Here is a 21,752-nt window from a genome sequence, read left to right as displayed (position 1 = left end):
GGCATGCCAGGGATTGAAGCAGGGCTTTCTACATAAAGAATATATACTGTACTTTCTTAGGTCTATGAGAATTGGGTTGCCAATACATGGAGAACTAGATACCAGCAAAGGACCTCCTATACCTCTCTGCTGCCATCTGATGGTTATGCAGATTTTTGCAGAATGGATATAGTAATGAGGGGTCCTTGGTGCTCTGTGAGCTTGCTTGTTTTCTTGCAGATGTTTCATTACCCAAACCAGGTAACATCATCAGTGCTAGCTAGGAGTGCTGTTTGCTGTCAGTTTATATCCTGATGGCTTGTCTATCAGTGTTGTTGGGGGTGGTATTAGAGATTCTTTGGTTAGGGTGTTTGCTGTTGGCTTCTTTGATAGTTTCTTGATTGGGGTATTGTTTATTTGATTGTTAATCTGATGTTAACCTTGGAGTTAATCTATGCTGATCCGGGTGCTGATTGCTGGTGGAGAGGTGCTTGGGTCTTTTTGTTCCCTTTTGGGCTGGGTGATAGCCTCTTTGCATAGTCTATAGATGTTGTTGATGTTTATGTGTCTATTGATGGCTAATTTGTCAGAGTTCCAGGCTTCTAGAAATTCCCTGGCATTTTTGGGCTTGGCCTGGTCTAGGATTGTCACATTTTCCCAGTTGAAACTATGGTTAAGTCTGTCTATATGTTGTGAAATTAAAGAATTTTCCTCATGCCTTTTGACTGCCAGTTGCTGTTTATGGATGCGTTCTGCCAGTCTTCTGCATGTTTGTCCTACATAGTGGTTGTTTAAGTTCTTACATTGTACGTTGTAGATGACTCCTGTTTTTTCTTCTGGAGTTGCTGGGTGTTTTGGTTTGCTTAGGATGTTTTGAAGGGCTTTAGTTGGCTTGTGTGCTGTGCTGATTACATTTGGTTGTAGTAGTCCAAGAACTGTGCCCTCTGCAAATGTTAATTTAAATTACCTGGGTGACAGCTCAGATAAAACATGCAGATTGTTCAGATCTATTAACTGGAGGTGCCAACTTGAAGCTGGGATTTTTGGTGCCAAGTTGAAAGACAACTCCTGATGGATATATAAGTTCATCTAACTGATAACTCCAATTGACAGCATCTCTCTAATACCGACAATAAACAAAGATTTCTACAGAGGATTCTTGAATTAATTAGAGTGCAACTTTGAGAACTTTGCATGCAATTTATTCTTGAATTATGGTTCTTTGTGGTGAAGCAGATTTGGGAGGAAACCTCAGGTAGATTTTTTTTTTAGCTCTGCCATTCAATAACCTTCCTTACCATCTCCTTAGAATACTGATAACTTGCATGTTTTACTTCTTGAACTTGTTACACAGTGGACTAATCTGGTCTCCCAGTGATACTGTATATATAAAAATAAGATTTAAAATAAAAATATTAAAATTTCTAAAAATTTCTAAAAGAATTTCTAAAACAATATATTGTTAAAAGCTCATTTCAAAAGATATCTTTTAAGACCCTTTTTAAAGAATGAAAAAAGAATGAAAAAGAGCTACAGTAGGTCTTCTCAATTCAGTAGAAAGTATATTCCAGTGTTCCAGAGTAACATTTAAAGAGAAGTCTCAGCTCAAGATAAACTGCCTTGAGTAGTGTGTGTGTGTGTGTGTGTGTGTGTGTTGTGGGTGGAGCAAAAGATCACAGAGAAGGAAATGTTGGATCTAAGCCATAGAGAGCTTTATAGGAAATAAATAGCTTACGTCACTGGGATACACATTTCTAACTAGAATGACGCTTTCCACAAATTTTTTTATTTTTATTTATTTGCAAGGCCTATAAATTATGCTATTCCTGCCAAGGACAGCTCCCCAATATGTAACTGTAATTAGGAAAACATATGATCAGTTTAAAAAACAGCCACTAAAATATGGGAATCACTAATAAAAATATTAATGATAATGAAAACAAAGCTAATCTCACCAGAAGATAATTACCTCAATTGTTGAGGCTTGGTGGAACAAGGTTTTCATCAGCTTCCTAAAAAGTCAGAAGGGAAAGAAGTAACCAGTTTTCAGAGGAGCTCTATTGGTGGCTGAAAGCATACTTATGTGGCCCTTGAAATTTACACTTTCTAACTGAGGGAATATCTAGTGAGCCTATCCTACTGGACTTTATCAGGTAGACAGATGCTGCTGGGGGAAGGTAGTATTTCAAACTGTAGGCTCTGAGATATGAAGGACTTTAAAAGTAGCAATCAGCATCTTGAATTGTCCCCAGAAGCCAACTCTGAGCAGAGGTGTTATGTTGGTACCTTGAGGTGTGTCCATCACTACTTGCATTCTGTAACTTCCAAATACTCTTTAAGAAAAGCTTCATGTACTGCATATTGCAATGATCCACTTGAGAAGTGACTAAGGCATGATTGACAGTGAGTAATACTTGCTGTTCTGGGAAAGCTTACAATTGGAACATGTTGGAACAAATATTATCTTAGCCACAGCTGCCCCCTGCTCTTAAACAAACTTGTGAGTCCAGGAAGTTCCCCAGATTATGAATCAGCTCTACCTGCAGGAAGATTGCCCATTCAGAGTTAACAATGGAATCTCATTGGGTTGAATCTTGCTGGATTTGCCTCAGTCTGTTCATCTGCATCCAAATCTGGAAAGCCTCCAAGCACCTTAATAGCACTTTGACAGCATCACTTCTTTCCCAGGGATTAAGATGTACAGTTAAGTATCATCAGTATACTGAGGAAACCTCACCCCATGCTGCTGACAATGCTACAACCAGCAGTTTTGTGTAAGATATTGAATATGAATGGGGAGAACCTCAAGCCCTGCACTACCTCCCTCCCATTAATAGGCCTAGGGTTCAATGTTCCCCTCCAAAATTGTTCTATCAGGAAGGAGAACCAGTATGCAATTGACCTCACTCTAATCCTTGAAGACAACTCAGAAGGGTACCATGATCAAAGGTATTGAAAATGGCTGAAGGACCAAGGGACAACAAGACTGTCACACTATTCCTATCCTGGTCCCACTAGAGATCACCAATAAGCATCATAATGCTTGAAATGGAAGTCTGAAATGACTCCAGATTGTCTGTTTTCTCCAGGGCCTTTTGCAATAGCAGCCCAACCACTTTCTCCACAACCTTCCCCCAAATATTACTCGGTCAAGTGATAGTTTCACTTCCTCTCCCAAGGACACATTTACCACCCAATGAACCAGCTCATCCTTCACTTCCCTGCAGGATTTCACCAACCAGAAGGGGCAGAGGTCCTGACTGCAAGTGACTGAGCTGATATAGAAGAAGATCCTGTCCATTTCCTCAAGATTCACGGGATCAAACTCATGCAGCAAGATAGACCACAGCCATCTCCTCTGCATCCTTCCAACTGGCTTCAGGCTTTGAGATCACTCCAAGAAGTCTTTGAATTCTTCCAGAGACCGACTCGGCTGCTACATTTGATAATAATTGATGTTTCCAGACCAGGCACATGAACAGTTTTGTGTGAGTTATTGTCACATACAGCATTCTGTTTTTAAAGCCATTTTATTCAAGGAAGGGGCATGGTCAACACAACAAATATAGTTGAGAAAAGGTGCTCAATTTCAGAAGTGAAAGCATCCTCAAACTATGTATTTCCATTTTATGGGAGAGCATAAAAATTTAATTAATTACTCATCATTCAACATATCTATTGCAAGAGACATTCCACAAGCCACATGTAGCACCCCCCCCCACTTACATAGCTAATTGTGGGAGCCTGGCAAAAATGGCAAAAAGAACGCCCAGTTCTTTTTTTTTGCCTCCCTCTGCAGTTCATTGCATGCTACATCGAATCTCATCCATAATTTTCCTGACTCTTTTGCTCTGGCTTGCTGGCATTCATTTGGATACAAAACTTTTCCCATTCCTTTCCTACAAATGAGATGTATGTTGGAAACCGAGCAGGTTTTAGATGTTTGCCACTCTTCCAAGTATACCATTGTTTGGAAAATGTCAAGAAGAAAACAATAGATGTCACCTGTAATATTTTTCGCAAACACAATAATGCTGGGTCAGTTGAGGTGTAAATGTGTGCCTGTCCCTTATGAATCAGTCAGAAAGCAAAAATACCAATCAACTGATAACTCCTTTTACTATGTTTCCAAGCGTCAGGTTCCCCCTCCTCCCCACATTCATAGAGAATGTTTGTTCCAGCTGAAGCAAAGCGACATTTGATCTATCAGGGTTAACAGGGAGTGTTTTGTAGAGAGCTGCTGTCACCAAGGAGAAGAAAAGAGAACTTCAAAGTGGAAACACAGCAAAACACTGATCAGAGCATGCTAGGAGAGTCTTCTTTTTCTGAATCCTGCTTCCAAAATTCTGAAAAACCCCTTATGTTTTTAAAATAGAAGAATAGCTGAGACTTCTGGTTTAAGAGGAAAGCAAGGGTTCAAGCATGTATCCTCCTTCTAAAGTAGCTGATAGCATGAAGACACCAAAATGCTGAGATAGAGATCATTTTGAGAAAATCTCTCAGAAGAGCATAAGAATCCATCTACCTGGGTCTTTCCTGACTCTGTGAAATCCCATGGGAGTGGGAGATGGGTATGTAAACCTTGTCTTTAAAAAGATCAGTGAGGTGGGTTCTTAATGCTATAAGTGGTTGGACATATTTCTAATGATGGGTTGAACAAGAAGAAAACAGCTAAAACTCTAAAAACAGCTCAGCGGATTACAGGCAAAGCTCCATCAGGGATTCTGCCAGGAAAATGTCTGGGATTCAGGATGCCAGCGTGCGAAGCATCCGCCCCTACAAAACAAGCGAACAATACTTGTATGCCATGAAGGAGGACCTGGCAGAATGGCTTAAGGAACTCTATGATGTCGACATTGATGTGAGATCTTTTCTGGATGTCCTGGAAACAGGTGTCCTTCTTTGTCATCACGCTAACAACATCACCCAGGTGGCCAGAGACCTCAGCCAGGAATATCCAAGTTTGGGCAAAAAACTCCAACTTCCCATATATGGTGTAACCTGTAATGATTTTGCTCAGCCAGGCACGTTCCAAGCTCGAGACAATGTGTCCAACTTTATTCAGTGGTGCCGAAAAGAGATGGATATTAAAGGTACACAGATTTGAATCGATATACTGTGCAATGCTGTAAGAAAAAAATTGCTAAAAGCGAATTGTTTGAATGATTAAAATGTGAATACTCTTTTGCTTTCCTTTCTTAACTTTCCTTTTTCATTCCTTGTGTTTTGTTTTTTCTATCGATTTGTGGATCATCTGTTCAATTGTTAACCATATCTTTCTAAAATCCAAAGTAAACTTATTTAGAACAGTGCTTTGCATGATACTTTAAAAGACTATACTGTACACACAGTATACACTCATGAACTCTGTAAGAAAAAAAAAGCAGAAGATGACTGAATTCCTCTGTCCTAGTGTTCCTCTGTCCTCAGATTTCTTCTGGAAATTTGGTTACACTCATACTCAAATTAATGAAAAGAGAAATAATATCCTTACAGTCTAATTCCCTTCTTTGGCCTTTCACCCCCATGATCCACTTCCATTGTCGGTTTACTATTAAATTATTTGTTCCATCAGAAAGAGCAGTGTTTGCAACTCAGGATGACAGCTGTAGATGCTTTTAACCAGAAATTAACTCTCCTTAAATTGGGGATATAATGTAAATCTTCAAGAATGGAGATTTAGAAAATCAGTTAACACATAGTTTAAGCGCAGGTAGAAACGAGAAGACCTGAACAACTAAATTTTAAAGTGAGCAATTTTTAAATTGTGTGGAATGTTTATTTGTATTGTGTTTCACCTGTCTCTGCTTCCTCTGTTGCATTTTCCCCTGACAAAATAGAGGGGGGTGAAATGTTTGGTATCTTGTTCCCTCATTTTAATAAGATATTTTTAATGTGTATTGTTTTGGTGTGAAACTGCTGATTTCTTTTGTTGCTTAGATACTCTATACTGCGGTTTTAATTTGGTTTTTTTTTAAAAGTCATTTTTTAATGTTTTTCATACCAAACAGGTGGACAATTGAGTGAGTTTCAATCCCGATGGGGAAACAAGGGTCAAAAAGGTCAAGATGTTGGCCACCAGTGACTGAAGCTCTGTTCTTTCTTATTTCTGTCCCATACATTTCCCATTAGGAAGACTAATGAGAAAAAAAGGAGCATTCTAAGATGTAAAGGCTGAATCCAGAGATCTTCACTTTCCATTATATATATCTGAATAGGAAGGCAACTTACCTTTTTTGCAATTGTTCTCTCATTTTCTCATTGTTTGGCATGCATTTGGAGATGCTTTGACTCTTCCACCATTTCCATTGGCTCACTCTTCTGCTGGACTGCTTTGTCCGGCACTTAGAACAATTCATGAAGGACAATACAGGAGCCAAAGCTGTAGCAATCATGGTTATGTGGAGCCCCCAAATTCAGAATCTGTGAATAATACTAAATGGTTGAAAACTACCATGAGAAAAACTTGTTGTGTTGTCAAAAACCTCTTGGCCATCAAAGGAGGCAAATAAATCTCAACTAGAATCATAAGCATTTATCTGTCTGTCTGTTTGTCTATCTATCTATCTGTCTATCATCTGTCAATCATCTATCTATCTATCTATCTATCTATCTATCTATCTATCTATCTATCTATCTATCTATCATCTATCTAAATATCTATCTATTTATTCAATTTCTAAAGCTACCTATTTCAACCAGACTGTGATCAGCTTACAACCCAAAAAACTATAAAGCAGTTAAATCAATTTTAAAAAAAGCAAAACAATTTAAAAACATCAAATAAATAAATAAATAAATGCATACATAATCTCCTTGGGTTTTGTATCCATCAGATGATCTGGGCAGCAACATCTATGATTCACAAAAGTGGGAAAAACATGCTGGCTGCAAATGATAACGGCAGCTATTATCCAATCAATATAGATAAATAGCTGAAGGGGAAAAGCTCCATTAGCACCCAGAACACAGCATTCCAAGTGGGCAGATCATGTATGACCTTCTCTTTGGTTCAGCTCCAGAAGCGCCTGTTTTATCTGCTTGCCATTAGTGTCAGGTTTTGTTTTGTTTTTAAAAAGGGGGCTCCATATGCAGAGCATCACCTGCATTCCCCAGCCTGTTAGATGGCAGCCATGATGTGGATTTTGTTAATATTTAATTCAGAAGAATGGCAAGGAGCCACATTCTTCTTCAGTAGAAGAATGGCTTGCAGGCAGACCATTTAAGTTATTAAGACATTATTTTTAGTTCTGGGCATGCCTCCCTGAGCATTCTTTTGAGTACATCCCATGCTTTTTTTACAATACACTTAGACAATTAGTATTTTGCTCCAATTCAGTGAAACCAAATAATTATAATATGATACACAATAAATAAATACATAATTCTAAGAATCAGTACATTGGGATTGGATTGTAGAAATGATGTTTGGGACAGTAACATACAGGTAGTCCTTGACTTATGACCACCAACAGGACCAGGATTTCCATTGCTAAGCAAGGCTGTGTTAAGTGAGTTGTGCTTTATTTTACAATCTTATTTTGCCATGGTTGTTAAGGAAATCACTGCTGTGGTTAAGCAAATCGTAAGATTGTAGTCATTAAGCAAATCCAGTTTTCCCCATTGACTTTGGTTGCTGTAAGTTGGCTGGAAAGGTCGCAGATGTTGATCACGTGATCCCGAGGCACTGCAACCAAAGCAAATCCAGTTAGTCATTTTGTTTCTTACTCAACTCTTCCTGGGTTTCCATCTTTTCTCTGACTCTTGTAGCGATTCTCCCTCTTTCTTCTCCTCACTGCGTTCAGCCTCTCTGTTGTCTTTTAGATGTCCTGATGTTTGAGACGGAGGACCTGGTCTTGCGCAAGAACGAGAAGAACTTTGTCTTGTGTCTTCTGGAGGTAGCCCGGCGGGCTTCTCGTTTTGGCATGAGCGCTCCTATCCTCATCCAAATGGAGGAAGACATTGAGGATGAGATGCGTGAGGACATGAACCTGCCACCGGATGAAACACTTCTTCCCCGGCCCAAGAGAGAACCTCCTAACTTCAAGAAACTGGACCAGATGGTACGAGAGTCTTTAAGAATGGCTAGACACGAATTACATGTGAAAAGTCAGGATGTTTAAACTTAAGGCTAACTCCAGAAGATCAGGAACAGAAGGTTTATTAGTTCCACTAAAGACTTTCCCCATACTGGCTCCAGTGTCAGTATCCTTTTGATTCATAGTTTTTAAATCTCTCATCCTCAATCTACGAAACTGGAATTTGTGGAGGTGTCTAGTAATAACTCTTAGTTATTCTGATTCTTTTACTGCCTCCCATAGAAGGCATGGATCCATCTGATATTTTCAAATGAGGGCTAGTGACAAGCTCCCTATTTAAAAGGCCATGCAACAGGAGAGAGCATCTAGATGGCCTTGGCTATTCCTTATGCAGAGACAGACCTGATTGGCTGGTGAATGAGAGACCACAAAGAATTACTGGAAATCAGTTGGCATATAATTGTAATAAATTATTATTAATCAGTTAAAATATTTGGATCAACTGTGAAAGTTTCCATGCAAATCCATTATATTATTTGCTCGATTATTTTAAATATTCTGCAACACATTTGACTTATTTTGGTTTCAATAATACAGACATAATTGCCCTTTCTCAGTTAAACTTTGGCAATCTAACGACACCAAGGCTGTATTTGTATAGATAGACGTCAACTTATGACCACAATAAAGCCTGGGATTTCTACTGTATGTCACAACAGTCATAAGTTGAGAACTGTCCATCTCCAGAAGTAACTTCCCATCCAGAAAGCTCCCGCATGCTTACATGCTTAGGTGATGTTGTCTGATAGCATTTGGATTCAGATTCATTCATTCATTCATTCATTCGTCACATTTCTATACTAGCCATTTCAAATAAGTGACTCTTAACTCTGCTTGTCTCCCACTCTGCTTTTGAGATGCATTAAGGACCCATTTTTTCCTTCTGGCATTACATCTGAATGAGCACAAGCTGCTAGATGAGGTTTTTTACTCCCAGCACTTAGGCATTTGCGGATGTTTTTTATATTTAGTTTAATAACATAGTTTTATTGATTCTTATTGTTATTCATGATGTGTATTGCCCTGAGCTGTGTGCCAAGTAAGAAGACTATATACAGGTAGTCTTCATTTAGTCCCTGACTCATTTAGCAACCGTTCACCATTTTTGACAGTAATGAAAAAATAAATTTTGCAACCAGTCCTTGGATCACCCTTGCAGATCTTTAAAGCAAAGAAAAGATCCTAAAATCATAATGTTCCACTTAACAATTGAGTTGCTGGTCCCAACTGTGATTGCTAAATGAGGACTACCTGTACATTCATCAGTTGATTTAACTGAGTAACAGAGCTCAGTGGATAATTATCTAAACATCACAAAAAGTCCTTTTTTCTTTAAAATTATACTTCTGGTGGGGGTTTTCAGCTTCAAGGCAAGTTTACTTGATGCCTTTCATTACTAAGATCTTTATGATTTTTTTCTTTGGTTTTCCTTGAAGGTCCAGCACCTTGTTAGCCGATGCACCTGTCCAGTTCAGTTCTCCATGGTCAAAGTCTCAGAGGGAAAGTATCGCATCGGTGATTCCAACACTCTCATCTTTGTTAGGGTGAGCCAAGCTTAAACATTACCTTTCAGGAAGCAAGAATTCTACGGAACTTCACTTGTTGAGCTCCTCGGAGTAAAGATCTGCCAATAGCAACCTCCTTTAATGAACAAACAACTCCTGAGAGTCCGGCCTGTCCATTGTGCTGAGAAAAAAACACTTGCATATACAAAATGAAAGCAACCTAAACGTATCCTTCAATATAGGGGTGTTCACAGGGTAAGGTCAAAAAAAGTCAGGATGGTGACCAAGATGCTTTTTCAAAAGGCAGCTGGACTCTCTTTGTTTTTCCTTGCAGGTGTTTCGTTTCTCATCCAAGAAGTTTCTTCAATTCTGACTGAATGGAACTTTCATCTATTCCAAGAACATTCCACACTCATTTGCACTCTGATTCAGGTGATCCTGAAGGCACCAATAAATCCCCAAGTGGCCTCAATGACTCTCAGAGAGAGTGCTAATAATCAGATGACTACAGGAACATAAATCCTCCCATCCTTCAGTCAGAATTAAAGAAGCTTCTTGGATGAAAAGCAAAATGTCTTCAAGGAAAAAAACAAAGAAAATCCAATTGCCTTTTGGAAAAAGCGCCTTTGTGACAATCATGACCTGGATTACTGAGAATCTCTATAGATATTCAAGATGGTGACACTGATGGTCAAACCTTTGCCTTCCATCTACGAGATACATTTTAAAAGGTGCAGCTTCAATCACAATTGCCCTCTTGACTTTTTTGACCAAGGTCTGAGGACAGCCCTGACTCACTTGCTCTCATACACATCCGCATCGAACATATGATTTCTTTTCAAAGCATGCAATGATTATGTAGATCATCGAAAGAGAATAAAAATTAGTACCATAAGCCAAGGAAATGAAAGGCACAAAATAAGAAAATGAAATATTGCTAAATCTACTGTATCTCTCCATTCATGCTTTTATTCTCACAAATGTTTTCCTTTTCCCATACACCATCTTAATGCACTCAGCAGTCTTTTTTTACTGCAAAGCAAAAATGTGGGCTGCACAACCTCACAGCAGGATAAAACCCCACTCCTCTTCCTAAATTTTCCGTATTGTCACCTCTCATAACCTGTCCAGCAGAATTATACCAAGCACTTTCCCAGCATGCTTAACAAACCATTATTCTGTTGTTTTTACATTCACCCTTTCTACCTTTTTCCAAAGGGGCCCTCTGCTTTCACTCATTCAGCTGGAATCTCCTTATTTAGCCCTCTTCATCCACTTCTAAAGCAGATTTTTTTTTTATTTCCATAACAATCCTTCTGCATTTCCTCTATCTCTTAACTGTTGGCTTCATTCATTACAACTATCTTTCCCCCCTCTACTTCTATTATATAGTGTGTTCCTCTCACCCTTATTCTTTGCAGCATCACTGAACAAAAAAGTAGTCTTGAAAGGTAATTATGTTTTAGAAGTTCAACTGTACTACTCTTAATAAGTTAGTAAATGTATTAATTCATGTGTCATGCTTCCAACTAACGAACCCAAGCAAGCAAGCAAGCACCATAGAGGCAATCCGGTCTCTTAATGCAAAACTTTATTGAGTACCTCATTTCGGCACAAATGAAGCAAAAACAGCTGTGGTTAATTCCCGCACAAACCACTATAATTAAAATATAGATTTCTCCCTCCCCCTATTAGTGCAGATCACGTGGTCCGATCGAGTGCCAAATTATTGTTATGAGAAAGTGTCTTTGTGGGTTTGCAAACACCTGCTGAAACGTCCTTGGTTCACATGGGCTGACTTCTTATTGGGAACTTGCATTCCATTCCCTTCTCTCTCCCCCCCCCCCCAGTGTATTGGCAAGCTGAGAAGTGATAATGATGGCAACCTCACATGCACACTTCAAGTTTGACATCATGTATAAATCACATTTCCACATAAAAGAGTTCCAGTCATATTGGCAGAGTTCAAAGGATCAACTAGCTCAGCATCGTGTTTTCATAGCACTCAATTAAACATCTTTAGGAAACAGGGCAGGATCAAGAAAATCTTCCTTTGGTTACTGGTATTCAGAGATAAATTTACTTCTGAGCCTGAGAGTTTTATTACAAATGTAGCAAGTAGATGAATTTATCCCACTTTTAAAGCCACACTAGACAACCATTGACCCCTTGGCTCATCATTTCAAAGATATTTCTTTACCAGATTTCTCAGAGCCTTCAAAAGTCAGAGTTTCTAATGTACTTGAAAAATTATTTAAAATGAGGGTGACATCCAGAGATATATCTGCCTTGCAATGTTGAACTGTACAGGCTGTCCTTGTCTTATGACCAAAATTGGAGCTGGAATTTCTAGTCCTAGGTTGTTGCAGTCATACATTGAGTTGCACTCAATTTTTGCAGTGGTTGTTAAACAAATCATCATGGTCATTAAATCACTCATGTCGTCTTTAAGCAAATCTACTTTCCCCAACAGAGTTTTTTTTTTTTTTGCCAGAAATTGACAAAAAAGGTGCAAATTGCAATCATTTGACTGCAGTCAATCATAAATGCAAGCCAGTTGCCAAGTCCCAGAATTGTGATCATGTGACCACCATCACATAAGTATAAATACAGCTTATAAATCATTTTTTTCTGAGGCTGTTGTAACTTCAAATAGTTGCTAAATGAACTGTTGTAAGTTGAGGACTACCTGTATAGCACAGTCAAACATCAGGCGTTGATCACAGGAAATGTTTTAAGACATTTTTCCAATATGTCATAAAATGCTTTATGATATTTTTATGTCATAAAATGTTTTATAAAATTTGCCAAATTTCAATTCAACAGGAGCCATGGGTCCCAGATTTTGGGTGCATTCTATAAGTTAGCCCATTTGAGATATCTTGGTTGAAAAACTTTTGCCCTAGAGCGCACCATTTCTCCCTGTTAAAAGTTACAGACACAAGAGTTTTAGTAGTATGTGGTGCAGCTGACATATATAGCATAGTTCCCACATTTGAAGTTCTTTGAAAATTATCCTACTGTGGATTCAAAGAATGTGACTGGATAGGATATACACTTGCACACAAGTCTCTGAGCATGCTACTTTGGATCTGCTCAATGCTACATTCTACCATGGATTAGTATGTGCAGTTAAATGGCAGCAAAGATGATTTGAAATTTCTAACCCACTATGCCATCTAATGATCACCTGGATGTTTGCAGCTCAAATATGGAAGCTCCTTTCCCAACCATGGAGGCAGAACTTCCACCAAGGGATTGTGATGTCAACCTATCCTTTCAATTAATTCATTGGGGAGGGGGCTGGGGTTCAAGTCTATTCCCACTCCCTCTAGTAATCCTGTTAAATCAATTGATTCTTGTTATTAACGAAAGGATTCAGCTGTTTGCTTAGTTGATTAGCTGGATAATGGAAAGCAGAAAATCAGGGCTTCCAGGGAGAATGTGCAAAGGCAAGTCCCAATCCAAGACCATGAGTCTTTGTTTTAAAGAACAAAATAGGTGGCTGCGCACTCTTCAAAAAAGCTGAGGATGGCTAAGATGGCGTCTGATATCATGGAAGGGTGATTTTTGCTCACATGTGTTTTTGATTGGTCTAGATCCTGCGGAATCATGTAATGGTCCGAGTAGGTGGTGGCTGGGACACCCTGGAACACTATCTGGATAAGCATGACCCATGCCGGTGTACTTCACTCTGTGAGTCCATTTCTATTCCTCAAGTGTAAAGTTTCTAAGTTTAGACTCCAAGAATGGCATCAATCAATCATATCTGAGTCATTTTTTTGAGCCAAAAATGCACAAGTATCTCTGCTCTGCTAACAAGATAGGATGCCTCCTCTTACGACATTTCTCTATTTTAAAGGTGCATCCATGTACTGCATATATCTCCTAATTGGTGTGGGGCAAAACAATCTCTGGATTTAGAGAGCCTACTTGCATAGAATAATGTGAGCCTGCTTGGTTGCAGTTGTGGCATATAGATAGTCCTTGAGTTACTGCTGTAATGGAGCCTGTCCATTATGGCTGTAATTCCTGGCAATTATAAAACTTGACTGATTCAATTTTATGAATTTTTTGAGGTAAATCTATGGTCGTTAAGTGAACTCCACAGTTGTTAAAGGAACCAATGGTTTGCTATGGGCACCGTTTTGCCAAAAACTGGAGTGTTGGCTTTCAGCAGAACTTCATAAAATACAACCACATAACCACAGGATGCCACGAATGGCCATACATGGGCCTAGTTGCTGGGTGCCTGAAGTACACTCATGTGACTGCAAGGGGCCCTAACAGTTGGAACTTGGAATCTGGGTCATAAGAACCCCCCAAGTAAGATTGCTGGAAATTGAAATGGTTGCTAAGCTACCAGCTGTAAGTTGAGGCTGCTAAATATGGCCAAACTGACCAGTGATTTCCTTAACATTAGCAGGGAATGCGGCATGTGGCACAGACATAGTTAAGGCTGGTGACCTAGTTCATGCCTTTTCAATTATACTAAAAGCCTGATGGGGAAACCTCAATTGACCAACATCATGGTGAGCTCCGGAGATCGATATCTAAGGGCCCATCTGATTTTTGACATACAACGTAATTTGGAATGTAAAAGGAATAAATGGTAAAAAGCCTGAATGAAATGAAAGAATGGCAAGGTGTGTTGTGGCTCTATGAAATTAGAAGCCATTCTGGACAATGTATGATCTCATGGAGTTGAATATAGGCAGTGACTGAAAATGAGATTTATTGAGAAAGAAAAGGCTAAGTTATATGTCAGAAAGCATACGATCGTGATCATTTAGATTGCTGTGCAATTGCATGAAAATAGGAATTTTTAAATTAATATTGTGATGAGTCTGGAGAAAAGCTGTCCAACATTCTGAATGCATGTAATGCAATCCCAAGGGGAAAAACAATCTATTAGTTGACATGGGAGAAAATAGTATAGAAAAATTGATTGGGCCTTTGGAAGACCCAAGAATGAATGAGAATCGTGACTGGTGAATGCCTGCTTAGAAACAGGGGCTTTCAAATTGGGGATTGAAGCAAAGTCTCTTAGTAAAGGTTAAGAGAATCGGTGAAGGATATAAAGTCATGAGAAATTTTGAATTAGAGTGTCCATTATTTGATTGGTGTAAAAATTGAATCTCAAGAAAAAAATGATTATGGAAGAAAAGAAAAACAGTTCAAAGACACTTGAATGAAATTAGAAGGTCTGCTGGAAGTATGAAACTATGAGAATGTACAGTATTAGAAGATAGATTAACTTCCCAGGAGAATGAATGGAAACGGAATGTATAGAAAAAGAAAGCAGAAGCTGTTTTGAACCGAGTGAAAATAATTGAAACATGAATAGTTAATTGTATGGAAAAAGATGCTTGGTGGAACTGGAATGATGAAGTGAAGAAAGGTGCAGATGAGAAAAAAATACATACAGATAATCCTCAATTTACAGCCATTTATTTAGCAGCTATTCAAAGTTACAATGGCACTGAAAAAATGACTTATGACTAGTCCTTACACTTACAACCATTACAACATCCCCAACAGTCATGTGATCAAAACTTGGGCACTTGGCAAGTGGCATCTATTTACAACAATGGTACCATCCCAGGGTCACATGATCACAATTTGCGACCTTTCCAGACAGCTTCTGACAAGCGAAGTCAATGGGGGAAGTTGGATCTGCTTAATGACCTCACGATGCACTTAACAGAAACATTTGCAATGATTTGCTTAATAACTGTGGCAAAAAAAAAATTGGGTGCAACTCATTTAACATATTTTACTTTGCAATGGAAATTCTGGTTGCAGTTGTGGTTATAAGCTGAGGGCTTATAAGAGAATGGATTCTGCAGACAGTGAAGATGAGAGAAAGATATAATGTATCTAGAGAAAAATATAATTCCAAAGAATGTATTCAAAGAGAGCAAGAAATGGATTAAATAAGATTAAAAGAGTACTTTTTATGAATTTTTTTTGAAAAAAAAAACATGTTTTGGAAAGGAATAAAAAGGGAAATTAGGAGAAGAATGAACAGGATTAAAAATAAAAGCGATTCTTTGGAATGAAACTAAAGTGGGTGAATGTTCAGCTTTTTTAAAAAATCAAGTTTATTAAGTGTCAAAGAAAGATAAAATGCAAAATATCAGAAAAACAGAATGGGGGAGAGTTAAAAAGATGGGAAGGTTAAAAAGTGATAATAAAAAAATAGCCTCCTATGTTGTTCAGTACTGATGCAAATATATAATAAAGTAACCTCACTCTAAGTTAAAACAAAAACACAGAAATATCATATAAAATACCAATTAACAATTAAAATAACATTAGAATTATATAACAAAATAATATCTTACTCTTATACCTGTATACCTGTGTAACAATAATCCTCAGCTCTTTAATTCAATGATTATTTGAATTAGGTTACAGTACAGTACAGTATTTGTACTGCAGATAATGTCATAACCACTAGATGGCAGCAGAGATACAGAAAACCCTTTTGCTATCTAGTGGTTACCCAGATTCTCACAGTCCGGATCTGATTTGTACTTTGAATACAAATAACAATAATAACAATAACAACAATAACAATAATAATAAAGTTGGAAGGGACCTTGGAGGTCATTTAGTCCAACCCTCTGCTCAGGCAGGAAACCCTATACCATTTCAGACAAATGGCTGTCCAGTCTCTTAAAAACTTTCAGTGTTGGAGCATTCACCTCTTCTGGAGGCAGGTTGTTCCACTGGTGAATTGTTCTAACTGTCAGGAAGTTTCTCCTTAGTTCTAGGTTGCTTCTCTCCTTGATTAGTTTCCATCTGTTGCTTCTTGTCCTGCCTTCAGGCGCTTTGGAAAATAGCTTGACTCCCTCTTCTTTGTGGCAGCCCACAAAATGAGCTACCTTAGACCCCTATCCCCTCCCACCCAGCAGTGCTGCATTGCAAATCTCTTAAAATTTCCATCCTGATCCCTTTTACTTTAAATAGCTTCCTTTCAAAACATGTACAGGCTACATTTGCACAATGCTTAATCTGTACAAATCCATTGTCTAAATCAGTATAAGCCTTGTTATCCAACACATTGATTCAATGGGTTAAAATGCAACCAGAGCAAGAATTCAAATGGCTTCTCTCTTGCTTTCCAGCCTGAATCGCCTCCATTCTTCAACAAAAAATCTTGCATTGAAATCAAGAATGGTCACCACTAGTCATGTTTCCTACCCATTGTTTTGATAATAGAATCTTTGTAGAATTAAAATGGGATTATGTGCCACCAGGTTCCTGGAAACTGGCAACAGCAGAGAATAGATATTTGGATTAATTAATCCCTTGATCTGACACAAGACCCTAGAATCCCAGAAATTGTAGTGCCCAAAGTTCTAGAGGGCTCCAGGCTTTTATATGCTACAACACTTTGTTGTTACTGCTTTTTCTGCAGCTCACAAGCAGATCTTGAAGAAGGCCAGTCCTCAGAAGATGCAGGCTACCCAGGTTCAGCATGAGATCACAGCCCGTTTAACACCCAGGAAAGACAGCTGTAATAAGCCCCAGCCTGCCTTAATTGTGAGCAGATGCCAAAGTCCACTGCCCCCAGTGGAGTGGAGGTCTTATCTGCCCCACGGTTTAGGTTCTGGGTGGAAGAAGGCTCAAGCATCCTCAGATAATGGTGGCAGCAGTCGCAGCAAGAAAAACGAAGGCCAACAGATGTCCCAGGATCATTCAGAGCCCAGGAAAGCCCCTTCAATAAGGTAACAGAAGATAGCCACATAATGTTTTTTTAAAAATTCTGAGCAAAATTTCTAAAATTTGGGACTTGAAATGACTGGAGTAATGGGATAGTTGACAAGACACTTTTTCTTTATTTTCACCATAACTCTATGATAGGTTAGCCTTGATGCATCCAAACGTTTGGCTATATAAATGTTGGAGATGTGGATGTTTGGATGCTACTTATTATCATATCTGGTGGTCATGTAAAAATATAAAAGCTTTTTGGATTAAGATATGGTGGAATATTCAAAGAATTTTTAGAAGAAGGATAAAATTTACCCCACAATTGCTTTTGTTAGGTATTGTTTCTGATTGTGATAGTAAAGAGACTATATTGATGTTAAATTTAATTACAGCGGCCAGGTTGTTAGTAGGGCAATGTTGGAAGAAGGAATCTTTGCCTACTTTGCAAGAGTGGTTTTTTAAAGTTTCTTATTTGGCGGAAATGGCAAAGATTTCGGCTTTCTTGAAAGATCAACCGCAAGAGAAGTACCTCCTCGTATGGAAAAAATGGATAGATTTTATACAATATAAATTGGATATAAAAAAATATTATTTAGTTTTTGAATAATTTATATTTAAAATTTAAGATATTTCATAGACATTTTTTTATTTTTTTTATTTTATTTTTTTACTTGATTTTTTTTTCTGTTTCTTTTTTTCTTTCTTCTTGTATTTTTTTTATATATTGTTGCTAACTATTTTATAATTTGTTTAATTAATGTATTTAGATTTGCTTATGGTTTATATGTGTCTTAAGATTTTTTTAATTTTTTTTTAATTAAGCCTGTATTCAGCTCTGGGAAGGTTGGGGGAGGGTTGGGAGGGTTTGGGGAAGGGAATTTTTTTGTAAAACTTAAAAATTTTCAATAAAAAAAAAAAGGTAACAGAAGATAGCCACATAATGTTTTTTTAAAAATTCTGAGCAAAATTTCTAAAATTTGGGACTTGAAATGACTGGAGTAATGGGATAGTTGACAAGACACTTTTTCTTTATTTTCACCATAACTCTATGATAGGTTAGCCTTGATGCATCCAAACGTTTGGCTATATAATAGACTTTCTGTCTCAATCATCATGATTTTTTGTAATAACTTTACTCTTTTAATCCTCCTGAAAAAATCATCTTGCAGAGAAAGGAGCTTCCACTGTTTAGGGAAGTAGGTTTTTATATTAGAAAAGTTGCAGATATGAAGAATGAAATCTCAGCAGCAGGTAATGGAGAAGTCTTCTGCATAAGATCTGAAGTACTGCTGCCAGCTGAAATGTTAAATTATATCAGCCTTTCCTGATGGACTAAAAGTCTCATATTGTCAAAGAATGATGAAAACTGTAATCAAAACCTTTTTTTAGGGTACACAATTGGCATCACTGATTTGATAGACCAGTGTTCTGCTGCAGTGTGCACAAAAAGCAGGGCACTCCTTGTGAAAACTTTGTCTCTGGCCGGTTTGAACTGTGTCAAGTGCATGTAACCAGGAGTTCAGTTCAAAGCACTGAAAGTTTATTACATGCACCCTATAGACAAGAATCTGATCTACTAGCGGCCAAGCCAAATTGGCGCTAGATAAGGGTCAACAGAATTCACAGGGGGCTGGACTTGGATCTCTTGTAGGAGGGTAGCGATTATAAACTGATGATGCCTTTGACCCTGACCTTGGGTTCAGCCTGCTCATCTCCTACAAATCAGTATTTTTATCAGAATCCACATTCCACATGGAGAAAGTTCTGTTACTTCAAAGAACTAGAAACATTAATCAAAGACATTCCTAGCTACTGAAAACATAACTCAATGAGGCCTGGCTCTCCTGCTCCCATCAACATGGTGTATGTAATATCAGTACACACATGCAATACTTATTCCCAGTTTCATAGCTGTTGACCTTTTCTTTTTCCAGGGCAGGGGAGCGACCAGCAACTCCATCCCAGAGACTTCCAGGTGCAGGAGAGAGGCTTGGATCCAAACAGTCGGTTTCTACTCTGAGTGGGAGAGAGACATTCTATGTCTCATTGTCTTCTCAGCAAAATGGGAGCATGGAGAACAACTCATATGATTTGAAATATTTCTCTGGTCCAAGGTCTAGAAGAGGACCTGGTAGGATTGAGACAGTGGCAGGGAATCTGAAAACAGAAATTAAGAAACCAGTACCACTGGGAACAATGAAACAAAGGAACGAGGCATTTCAGTCAGCAGGAAATGTCCAGCGAACAGTGAACAGTTGTTCACAGATATGTTCTACCAGCCCAGATAAGCACTTTAAAACCTCCCACCAACAGACTGTTAAGGTCCCCATGGAAAATTTACAGGGACAGCAGAAAGGGACTCCTGTGCATAATTGGAGGAAAGATTCAATAGGTCAGCGATCTTCATCCCCAGTGAAGTACACAGGCCAGGTTCAAAGAGAGGATAGTTGCTTAAGGACCTCGGAAAAAGTTGGCTCACTTTTCTGCAGGCCTCCAACTCCTAGAAGGAATGAGGTTTATCAAGGACTGTTTAGGAATAGCAATCCTGATCCTGCCTTGGCCAAAGAACAACACCAGTTGAACAGCAAAATAATACCCAGGAACAAGATGGGTCCTAAAAAGGAACAAAATAAGATGGCCAGCATGGAAGTTTATGATTCATTGTCTTCTAACTTAGGGATTGGAGTCCATCAATTGGACTCAGAAGAAAAAATGAAAGATAGTCCGGCACAGCAGGGCCAAAAAGATACCCTGAGAACTTCTTGTCAGTTGAGCCCTGGAGGTACAAAAGAGCCCTCTGTGGAAAAGGAACGTGTCTACACACCACTACCTATTAACTTGGCTGAAGAACAAGCTTTGTATAGAAGTTTGGAGGAGGAAATTTTGTCCAATATCAAGGAGTTGGAAGCAGATTCAGATGACAACCATCTTCCTGGACAGAACCAGTTGGAAGAATTTAAAAAGGACAATGACCCAGAGACAAACTTCACAATGGTAGGTTGTAACCTCCTCAAAGTATCCATTCCTTCTTTGTCCTCTTTGCAGAGAACCAAGAAGATTTTGACTTATGGTGAAGGCGTTCCACGGAGTGGCGTATATGTGCCAGACAGAGACACAAGGTTGCATCCAGCAGGCCTCCATTATGACAGTGTAATCCAAGAACTTTCCATGGCCCTCCATCTGGAGCACATGGGGACTGACCTTTCTTCTTCCTTTCAAATGAATTCGTATTTGTTGAATGGAAGCCAGGCCAAAGTAAGGTTTGGGGAAAGAGAAATTCCACATGAAACCCCTTCAATGCCTGAAGCAAAGGAGGACAAGCCACCCCATGCAAATAATGGAGGACAGACAGAAGTTAGTGAGAATGGTGATACTCCTCAAATATTACCGAATGAAGAAACTCCCAAATCTTCAGAAAGTTCCATCATTGCAGAGAATGTGCAAAGTAAACCAAGGAGATTTCTAAAAAAACCAGAGCGTGTGCCATCCTTTTACAAGCTCAAGCTACGCCCCAAGATCCGTCCACGCAAAGACCACAGGCCTGAGAAGAAGCCTTCAAAGATTCCCACACCATTGGCATACAGATATGCCCGAAAGGCATCCAGCATCCAAGGCCAGGGGAAAACCCACAGGGCCAAATGTCAGACTAGGAATGGCCCAACTACGGCGAAACAAGACAGCACTAGAAACAAAAAATCAGAGTGCAGCTTGTCTTCCACAGAACATGTGGGACTGACTCTGACGGAACAGATAATGGGAGCTTTGGATGACAAAGAAACTTGGCTGTGATTATTCCTGAATATACAGTTGTAATCTTTTGATATGCTCAAATCCATCCCTCTCCAGAGTTTGCAACCAGCAACCTCCATCTCTGTGAGAAGGGTACACTTCAAAGATATATAAGTAGCCCTTGACCTAGGACTGTAATGGAGCCTGCCCATTACACTCATTAAGTCCTAATGGTTGTAAAATGACTGAGATTTTAAGACCCTTTTTGCAGCAAAATGCTACTGTCATTAAGCAAATCAATGGTTCACATACACGTACTCAGCGAGTGGTCCTCAATGGAACTGCATCTATATGGAGGGAAGTGTGTAGTGGGGTGCCCCAGGGCTCTGTTCTGGGCCCAGTACTCTTCAACATCTTCATCAACGATTTGGATGAAGGGATAGATGGGGAACTCATCAAATTTGCAGACGACACCAAGCTGGCAGGAATAGCCAACACTCCAGAAGACAGGCTTAAGATACAGAAGGATCTGAACAGACTTGAACACTGGGCACTAACTAACAAAATGAAATTCAATGGTGAAAAAAGCAAGGTTCTACATTTAGGCAAGAAAACCCAAATGCACAAGTACAGCATAGGTGGCACCATGCTCAATAGTAGTAACTGTGAGAGGGACCTCGGAGTCCCAGTAGACAATCACTTAAATATGAGCCAGCAG

The 21,752-nt window shown here is 38.9% G+C and overlaps 1 protein-coding gene across 1 annotated transcript; it reads left to right on the top strand.

The window, feature by feature from the left end:
• The first annotated feature begins 4,207 nt into the window (after window positions 1-4,207).
• GAS2L2 (growth arrest specific 2 like 2) lies at window positions 4,208-21,342 on the top strand. The gene is made up of 6 exons (XM_039334617.1): window positions 4,208-5,072; window positions 7,804-8,042; window positions 9,515-9,622; window positions 13,183-13,279; window positions 17,010-17,319; window positions 19,240-21,342. The coding sequence occupies exons 1-6, from the start codon at window positions 4,715-4,717 to the stop codon at window positions 21,092-21,094; spliced, it is 2,967 nt and encodes a 988-aa protein (XP_039190551.1). The 5' UTR covers window positions 4,208-4,714; the 3' UTR covers window positions 21,095-21,342.
• The last annotated feature ends 410 nt before the right edge of the window (window positions 21,343-21,752 follow it).

Source organism: Crotalus tigris, unplaced genomic scaffold (genome assembly GCF_016545835.1).
Source record: "Crotalus tigris isolate CLP2741 ecotype Arizona unplaced genomic scaffold, ASM1654583v1 scf7180000017632.1879674, whole genome shotgun sequence".
Taxonomy (NCBI): Eukaryota; Metazoa; Chordata; class Lepidosauria; order Squamata; family Viperidae; genus Crotalus; species Crotalus tigris.
Note: the sequence above shows the minus strand (reverse complement) of the source record. Positions and strands in the feature narration are given on the sequence as shown.

Bases quoted from the DNA above. Each gene is read 5' to 3' on its own strand.
- GAS2L2 (XM_039334617.1), top strand. From the start codon at position 4,715: ATGTCTGGGATTCAGGATGCCAGCGTGCGAAGCATCCGCCCCTACAAA. The intron at 5,073-7,803 runs GTACACAGATTT...GTTGTCTTTTAG, and splicing joins AAAAGAGATGGATATTAAAG to ATGTCCTGATGTTTGAGACG. The intron at 13,280-17,009 runs GTGAGTCCATTT...CTTTTTCTGCAG, and splicing joins ATGCCGGTGTACTTCACTCT to CTCACAAGCAGATCTTGAAG.